Genomic DNA, 9,492 nt, shown 5'->3' with positions numbered 1-9,492 from the left:
CTCCCGGAAGCCCCCATCCAGCCTCACCTCACCTCGCTCAACTCACACGCCCCCCTCTCTCGCCATCTCATCTCTCCCGAGTCCCGTCCCCGTCCACGTCCACCCGGCCAGGGATCCAGCGTCTTGTGTCGTGTCTTACCTCTCACGCTAGATCCGAGCATGTTCATGGTCTAGGTTGTGCCTGTGCTCGACAATACCTTACTTACTACCGCGTACACACGAATACTAGGTACAGTATACACACAAACAACCCAAGACCTTGGTCCAAGGGTATTGTGCACGCCATCAGATCCATTCCCACACACTCACACCAGCTAGTCCCGGTCGTGGTCTCAGTCCCGCACTCGCCGACTCGTTTCCTGGCCCTGGGCGTCCTCTACGTCCGTGGTCCCTTTGTTTGAATTCATAATACCCGTCCGCCCCGTCCGCCCTCCTGCCACCCGAAAGTCTGCTTTTGCCTGCTTCTGGTCTGGACCAAAACTGTTTGTACCTGTCTGTCGAAAGCTGCAAAGAAAGAGAGGAAAAAAAAGTCGTTGGATGCCGAGAGATACCACACCATCTTCGGAGCTCTCTAACATCGCCTCGGTCCAGCCTCAACCACATCCAACCATTTCGATACCCACGCCTCTTTCTTTGCCGCAGCAGGTGTCACACAAGCCAGGTTCAGCCGGAAACTAGACTAAGCAAGACTGAAAGACGCAGTTCATGTTGCCCAGCATGACGTCGAGTAAGTTGTCGGTTTCTCGTGCCACCATTAAATCCTTTGGCCACTTCTCCTTCTCTTCTTCTCAAACCAATCTCTCCGACCCCGTCCCTCCCCAGTCCTCCCGCGGCCACAGACACCACAGCGTCTCCGAACCCGTACACGACCAGCAAGTGTACGGAGAAGCCGTTCAATACCCCTACAACACCAGCGACAATTATTCTCGCCCGCAGCCTCCCGTCTCCCCGAAGCGATCCCGCACCGAAACCGACCTCAAGTCACAAACACGACCTACCACGCGGAACGGCCGAGACCACCTGGTTGTTGAAGAGAGGGAGAAGCCAGCCGAGCCAGTGCTCGCGCCAACAAGGCCCCCCAATAACAGAAAGTCCCGATCTTGGGGCAACCGCTTGTCTGCTCTGTTCCCCTCGCTCATCGTCCAACCAACAGATCAACCCGCGCATCCTCCCCCGCCGCCGCCTCAGCTGCAGCAGCAGGTCCCGATTCACCGCAAACCGCTGCCCGACGACTCACCGACCTCGCCCTCCGACAGCGCGCCCTCATACCACACGAGTGAAAACCCCACCGTCCGGCCAGTGACGAGCTCGGGGTTGGGCCTTGGGATCGCTCCTCCGGACGCTGAGTCCCTCGACCCACAGCCGCCGGCTGCCCCTACTGATGCACCGCCTCCTGTTCCTTCAAGAATCCCCGCACCGCTAGACTCTGAAGCCATCTCATCCGCCCAGGTCGAGCAGCCTCTGATCTCTCCCCCCGAACCTACCACACCCACAACACCAAACACAATGGCCGCCCCCTTGCCGCCTCAGCAGGCGCCTCCGCCGGTCCCGGCGAAACTGCGCAAGGAGAAGAACCTCCCGACACCTCCCCCGATCCCGGCAGACAACACCCACCTGCCGTCCCCGAGAGCCGTCTCAGGGCCCGAAGTGGCGTCGCCCGGAAAGCTCAGAAAAGAGAACAACGAACCGCGCAAGAGGAGCAGCTCCTTCCATCAGGGTCGGAGAGGCTCCATGGCCTTCTTGGGTCTGCGATCGACGTCCCCGGGTCCTGATTCGAGGGGACGAAGCACCTCTGCGCAACCGCCCGGCGGCAGGACGAACACTGGCAGCTCCGCCGCGAATGACTCTACCGGCAGCGGAAGCCCGACCCGTGATGAGAGACGGGGTCGCCTCAGGAGGAGCTGGCTTCCTGGCGGCGGAAGATCGCGGTCCAATTCGCAGGACGTCACCGGAAAGTCCCAGAATTCACAGGCTTGGGTGTTGTCGCAGGACACGGTTGGCGATTACAACACATCGTTCCTGTTGAACGCGGAAAGGGTAAGCTTTCAGGCACGTGTTGCGCAACATCGGACGGGAGCTAATTTGCATGGCAGGTCCCGGAGTTGTGGAACGAAAGCGGCAACGTCTACGTTTACCTCCAACCTAAATCCGCCAACGGCCAACCGTCGTTCAAGGTTCCCAGCTTCTCCATCATCAACTCGGTCATCTTCAATGAACTCATCCAGGCGGAAATGTCGTCTCCCACCGGCCGTGCCCGCGGCAGGAGTTTTGGTGGTCGAGACAGCCTCTCCGTCGATGACGCGTTTTCCCCGCCAGTGTCGCCGCCTTTGGAAGGTCAGGAGAGCCCCGGCGATGCAAGGTTGTATCTGCCGGCCACGCCCCCGCAGTACACGCAAAACGGTCAGCTCGCGCCGGGCCCCCAGCTCCGCGCCGACCTCGACCGGCTTATCGCCGTCCGCAATCTGTTCGCCTTCCTGACCGGCCAGCCGCTTGTCGCTACCAAGGCGCACCCCACGACATTTGCGGCATTCTGCCAGATTTCCAAGCTCTTGCAAGAGTATGGCTTCACGAACATGGACGGCTCATCCTTTGGTGAGTCCGTCGACCTCAGCTTCGGCTTCTTCATGGAGCAGCTGGCGTTGGCCGATGTGCGACACAGCCGCGAGAAGACGCTCGAGTCGCTGATTCTCGGCGAGCGCATGCGATCGATGGAGCTGTACAACGAGGCGTTTGCGCACGCGGTGGGCAAGTACACCGCCATCATGGAATTGCACTCGCCCTTGTTCGAGCAGGTGTCTGCGTACACGAGACAAAGACTGGAGCGCGCCCACCTGGACCTCGTCAACAGACAGCACAGCGTCAATGTCAGGCTGGAGCAGTTTGAGTTCCCGTCACTCTTTGCCGGCATCGCCAGCTCGACGTCGAACCCCGAGCTCAAGGCGATTCGCTTCAAGGTGTGGCAGAAGTACTTCAACAAGATGAGGTCCTTCGTCCTGGGCTACTACAAGACCAGCTTCGGCGCCTGGCCCCCGAAGGCCAGCAGCAAGAAGAACCCCTTCTCCGAGAGCGGCCTCAACCGTCTCGTGCTGAAGGCGCTGTACTCTGACATGTGCGCGCTGTACGACCTGCTCGTGGACCGCGACAACATCACCACCAGAGTGATTGACGGCGACGCGGACGACGACGGCAGGTCTACCGACAGCCCGATGATTGTCAACCTGCGCAAGATGCTCTTCGAGTTCGACAACTCCACGCCTCCCGTGCTGCCGCCGGTCCCCTTCGACGTGCCCAAGACGCCCACCATGAAGTCCATCCACGCCAACTACGACTCCCTCGCGCCCAAGGAGCAGGCCAAGATCGACCGCAAGATCAAGGAGCACGAGCTGACCCTCATCCTTCAGAAGGCGTACAACTGGGACGCCAACAGCATCAACATCCCGTTCCTGCTCGAGTTCAAGGAGTTCGAGCAGCACGAGGGCAAGGGCAAGAACGCGGCCGACCTCGCCGACCAGCGCATCGGCTACTGGCTCTTCCTCTACGTCGTCATCCAGTCGCTGCCCATGCTCACGGTCGACACGCCCAACCTCAAGTTCAACGAGGGCGTCGAGTACTTCCTCTGCGAGCCGCCCGTCGGCAACCCCCCCTGGATGGAGGACGCCCGCCACGTGCGCAAGATGTGGTACGAAGTGTCTGGCGGCGCGGGCTACGTCGAGCTCTCCGCCGACAGCGTCATGTTCAGCGTGGAGGCCATCCACCACCGCAGCCACTGCTGGCTCGCGGCCAAGGAGTGGGAGGGCCTCGGCGGCTCGGCCGCCCCGCCCCCACAGGACGCAGGCATGTCGCCCCTTGAGCCGCCGCGGCCCGTCTTCCCTGGCCCGGACGGCATCGTCGGCAGCCCCCAGAGCCTCGGCACGCCGCCGCCGCCGGGATCGCCGCAGTCGCACCTCCGCCCGCGCAATGCGTCCCCCGGCGGCCGCCAGCTCGGCAGCCGCAACGCGCACCGCTCAAGCATCATCATCGGCCTCGAGCCCGTCGGGTTCGACGATCCCTCGGGCATGGGCATGCCGGGCGACCGCACGTCGCGGATTGCCAGCAGCGCGCGCAGCAGCTCGGCCGGTTCGCGCCCGCTGAGCATGGTGATGCCGCGCTCGCCGTCCGCGACGAACCTGCGGAATATGTCGGTCGACACGACGAACCACCACAGCAACAGCAACGACTCAGGCATGACGTTTGACGACATCCTCGGCGGTGGAGAGGAGAAGAAGGCCAAGAAGAAGAAGGGCAAGTTCTTCTAGGCGGTCCTGTCTTTGACTCTTGTACATGTGAGGAGGGGTGTATTTATACCACCAAAAACCATAATCTGGGGCTCTGCTTTTCTTGAATCATTTCACAGCGCGCATGGTCTTTTCACGACGAAGCTTGGATGGGCTTTCTGTCTTGCACAATCGTTTTGCATTTTCAACACCAAAAAAAAGGGAGAGAGAAGGAAGAAACTGGGGCATATTTAACGATTACGTCCATATTGCGAGAGAAGCGGAGGAAGCATAAGGAAAGGGGGAAAAGAACACATTTTTGGAATTTCATTTGCGTTGCTTTTTGAAGGGGGTGGATAGGGAGGATACCATAAAATATTGCATAGTTGGGAAAGGAAAGGATAGGATGTGAAGGGAGAGGTGGAGAGGTTGATAGAGAAGTAATGAGGCCTTTAGGGGCATATTCAAGTTTTCAGAAGTCTATTCTTTGAGTGTTCATGGTGATGTGATGCTATGTGATGTGATGCGAGATAAGGAGGGGCTTGAAGGGGTTGGTGGGTGGAATATAAACGAGATGGTTTGCGGAAAGGACTTGGCTGGCGCGGCGGGAAATCAGAAGATGGTAACCTGATCTGTCAATCGAGCAATGCTACCTCCCAAGTTTACTGCCTGCTCGGCCGGTTTGAGAAGATGGTGGGCGGGTGGTGATGTTGAAAGAGGGGGATTTAGCGTGGGTATTCGGAAGGGATGTTGCGGAGAGGTGGGGAAGGGGAGATGATGGACGGCGGAGATGTGGGATGTATTTGAGGTGTGTTTGGATGGGGAGATGGGTTGTGTTGCGGGATGCGGAGGTGTTTTTGTCGCTGAGAGTATCCTGCATTGGATCCACAGCATCTTTCAATACTGCCATTGTTGGTTTGGTGGAGTGTTTGGTACAGGAGAACCGATGTGTTTTATACTTGTCTCTGGGGATGGGGCATTAGATGGGGAAGGGATGGAAGGCTGCGGGGAGGCTGATGGGACAGGACGGGCTATAAAGACTGTCAGAGGGAGAGGATGGTTTGTTCAAGCACCCAATCCGAAGGTCTCTGCAAGTTTGTAGATATGGGTTGTTGGCGTGGTGTCATCTTGGATGTGAATTGAGGGCTTTGGGATTTGTCCGCTGGCTTGAGGCTGCCTTTCGGATAGGAGACTCGGTGGGTAGATGAGACGGGGGGTGTATAAGCCGGGGGTAGAAGAGCAGAGAGGAGATGATGTTGAGGCAGGGTGAAGGAGATCAGGTTCATTTCGGGTAGGTTGGAAGACTGATGGGGGTTGGCTTGTGGTGGACTACACTTGGGAAGCGGAAGCCATCAGGAGAACGAAGATCTCGGTCAGTTTTATTTGTCGTTGGCAAGGTAAGACTGGGAGGTGCAAAGGGGGCTTTTATCATGTGTCGCTGTTCTGCTGAGAACGATGGGAGGCTGCGGTTGATCTGGGTCGGCTTTGGGAGATATGAAGATGGGTGTTTGGAGAGTAGGGGGGATGTGCAAGTCAAAATCTCACGGCGAGTCTGCGCGAGGAGAACATTGTGTGCTGCCCAATTTCAATTCAACTCTTGCAAGCAGGGTGTATCAATCAAGACTTGTGTGCGTTGTTGTAGAGTCTGAGAACTCGGCATCACGGTGTCATGCGCCTGGGGGCCGTGGATTCGTCTCGAATAATAAGGCAATAGAGGGCTTTGACGACGACGACGGGGGACATGTGTCGGATTCCGATGGTCGAGCATCTCGCTGGGGGTTTGATGGGTTTCCGTCGCGGGTTGGCTTGCGCTTTTCGAGTCCTCGTCTCGCAGACGATGTGAAGGATAAGACATGCATTCCAAAACATTCGTTGCTTGGTCGAGGAGTCTTTCGGGACAGATGGCGTGGTTTTATATACCTCCAGTTGGCGGCCTAGGACCAGAGATGATAGGTGATCTTGGTGACCTGGGCTCTTGTGGGAGTTTGTTTTGGCCTTGAGGGGGAAGGACAGAGGCGATGGTGCGGTGAGTGGGAGGTATATATTGGGCACGTCGAGGGGAGATGTGCTGGTTTCGCAGCAATCCAAAGCCACCAGCAGTAGTGGTCCAATGCCGGGGCTTTTCCTCTGTACTATGCCTTGTAAGCATGGTGAAAACGAGCGCTTGGGTTTCTCCCACGGGAGACTTTATTGGGGGAGTGATCCGCGGCGAATACGTGGAGGGGATACGTCGGAGAGACTGCGGGCGGATGACGAAAGACGAGGAGGCGAAGGTGACCACAGAAGTCTTTTGACAGAGATGGTTTGGCGGGGACTGAGTTGAAAGTTGAGTGGAGAGGACGAGATCGCGCAAGGAAGCACTATCTACCATTGTTGGTGTGAAGGGTATAATAATAGTTGGTAGCTGGCTGGCTTTATATCATTCTGAGACGTGGGCTGAGAGGTACCTGCCGCGTGTGAATGTTTCTTTGAGAACGAGGAGTTGAAGAGACGTTTTCTAGTGTTTGGTGAGATCCTCCGGGTGTCCTTGATGAGCGGGGGGTTGACACCTGTAATGTGACGCTGCACGGAGAGAGGGCCGGATAATGCGGTGTTGTGCCCAAGATGCTTCTCTCGAACAACAATACTTGGGTCGTTTGCATGATGCAGACTTGGCTTGTCTTTGATGGATGGCGAGCGTGACCCGAGAGACTTGGTATCGACTGAAGCCGTTGAAGTCGGTTGTCTTATTGAAGGTTTAGTTCTTGACCCTGTGTATTCTTGCTTGATACGACCACAACGATGGAGATATTGAAGAGCGGCAGACGATGTGAGGTTTTGACGAGGGTTAGAGGTGGGAAACCAGTCGAGTCTGCGACCGGGTGTCCTTATTCTCATGTTGTGGTCAGGTTCAAAACCTGAAAGAGACCTTGCGATTGCTTTGTGGTAAGCAGGATCATCGGCAGGAGCATTCTATGGATTCTTCTTCTGAGAGATGGACTTGTAGTATTAGGAGACATTGAAGGGCTCTGCTTGCTAGCTGGCTGGTATAAAATAGAAACAGGCGTGAGGATGGCTTTCTACCAGGGCAATCCGCTCGTTTGATGATTGGGCCGTGTGCTCGGGATGTCTCGACCGTTCACAGCGCAAGCCAAGAGTGAACACCCGGCGACAGAAAAGTTTCCATACGATGCGAGGTTTGTTTCGTTTGGGGTGATTCGGGAACGATATGATCTTGAATCACGACGGTGAAGGACGCCGGAGAGCGTGGTAGCCTTTGCCGCTATGGTGTGATAGGGCGTGTGAATTGGCAGTGAAGATGTAGCCCGACCTGACTGAAACGAATCAAAATGCGACGAAAGCCGGATCATCCTGGTTGCAATAGATTGAAAGCATGAGTTTAGGCTTTTATAATATGGTCAGACGTACTTGGCTCTGACATCTGATCGGGCTTGGAAACGTGGTGAGCAGCGGGCATCGTTGAAAGAACGATCAGGTCGTTGACTGGGCTTGAATGAAGAGAAGGGGTTGTGAGTATAAAATAGGAACGATCCAGATTGGGAATTCATCAGGCAAAGATTCGGTCCGTACAGCTTATTCGTTCAGTTTGATGATCTAGCTGACTGGCGACAGGAGATTCCGGACTAGACAATCTAACGCACAACGACACGCATCAGCATGACCGATATACCAAGCCCCGTAAACGAGTATGGCGAATACTTCAGCGACGAAAAGGGGGACCGATGACCGAGGATGGGAGGACGCGTACGGGGGCGCAGGCTGTCTTCAAGATTGAGGCGACTGTTCTCGCTGTCAGATTTCGCCTATCAAATGCTCGAGTTGACTTCAATAGGGAAACATGACGCCCCTCGATTGTCCTTGCTCTCAAGCTGAAAGTTGCAACGGAGTCTGCCTCTTAAATGACATCCCTTGGTTATTTTGCAGTCCCGCTTGAGACGAGGGAGTAGGGACGAACGTGACGAAAACTTTTGAAGGACCATATAATACAGAAAATTTCGTCTTTCAGGGGGTTCAGAGTGGGATTAATTTGGACGTCCCCATTATCGTTTGCAGTATGCTGTTTCGGGGCGCTGTTCAACCTGTCTACTGGAGCGGATTAGATAGAGCCAGTTTTCGGCAAAGAGTTGGCGGTGTCCGGGAGAGCATTCATTGCAAATACGTAGGAGTCAGAGTTGACAGAAGACGAAGAAGAGAGACGGCTTAGTTGGTGTTTGTGGTGGTTGTGTCTGAGGTCTAGTTCCATGTGACGTTGGGTGCGAAGTGTTTGGGCATAACGAGACTTGGAGGTTATGAGCAGAACTCTAGTCAAGCGCCAATGGACTATTCTGTCTATCTTTTGATAAACTACACGACAGTTTTCGTCCTTAAATATCCTGGGACGGCCTCAAGCTGATCCTTACCCAGTCTTCTCGCACGATGCGCCGTGTGGTGCCCAACGGCAGCGAAGCCTCCGGACTCGGCCGAATGATTCATTCAAGCGAGACGAAGTGATTGATCCGCATACAATGTCAGAATTATATTTACGATTGATCATGGTGCCATTGCATGTCAGGCAAGGATGTGGACAGAGCTTCGGGTCCCACTATGAGAAGAACATCTCGATGAGATCTTGTTCTCGCGCTAAATCTTATCCACATGAGCATTTCCCTGGCATTCAAAGACAGACGCTGAAAACAAATCGTTTACATGGACGAAGATACAAAGTTGACAGAGGATGATGGCGGATGTTGTTTTAGTTGGCGACGCTAGGCGTGTTGCTCGCAGGTAGCTCCTGATTCTCTACATGGGGCTCAGGACTGGGAAATAGCCTCTGTCACCACGGAACAAAAACAGAGACACCTATACCAAAACATCCATTGTCTTTTCTCAAGGAAATCCCAAGATGAGGAACAGTCATGTGTTTTTATTTCGGCGTCAACCAAGCCCATCTTCCAGCGAGGTCTTGTCGTGAAGCTCACGGTCCCAGAATCCTCAGAGCGCCCCGTCATATAAGAGACCCAAAACTTGAATAATCGACTCTTGAAGAACCCAGAAATGAAGTTGTAATATATACCAGTGTACCAGTCACTCACGAGGGTCAACCGACAGATTTTGTTGGTCCCCCAGGCGAGCTGATTGATGCGGCACAGCGTATCAATGAGCAAGGAACCAATAATGAGAATACGGCTCTGATGCAAACGATGATGAATGATGGACAAGGACGGTCCACGTCAAGCCTGAGACTCGTTCTCGCTGCTCG

At 55.2% G+C, this 9,492-nt stretch overlaps 1 protein-coding gene across 1 annotated transcript; it reads left to right on the top strand.

Moving 5' to 3' along the window:
* Positions 1 to 717: 717 nt before the first annotated feature.
* Positions 718 to 4,295, top strand: CGCA056_v000936 (uncharacterized protein; the record flags this gene model as incomplete). Its single annotated transcript, XM_037316197.1, has 2 exons — positions 718 to 2,037; positions 2,094 to 4,295. The coding sequence occupies 2 exons, from the start codon at positions 718 to 720 to the stop codon at positions 4,293 to 4,295; spliced, it is 3,522 nt and encodes a 1,173-aa protein (XP_037185591.1).
* Between the last annotated feature and the right edge of the window lie 5,197 nt (positions 4,296 to 9,492).

This window comes from Colletotrichum aenigma, assembly GCF_013390185.1.
Source record: "Colletotrichum aenigma strain Cg56 chromosome Unknown KSG_Cg56_contig01, whole genome shotgun sequence".
NCBI classification, from domain to species: domain Eukaryota; kingdom Fungi; phylum Ascomycota; class Sordariomycetes; order Glomerellales; family Glomerellaceae; genus Colletotrichum; species Colletotrichum aenigma.
Note: the sequence above shows the minus strand (reverse complement) of the source record. Positions and strands in the feature narration are given on the sequence as shown.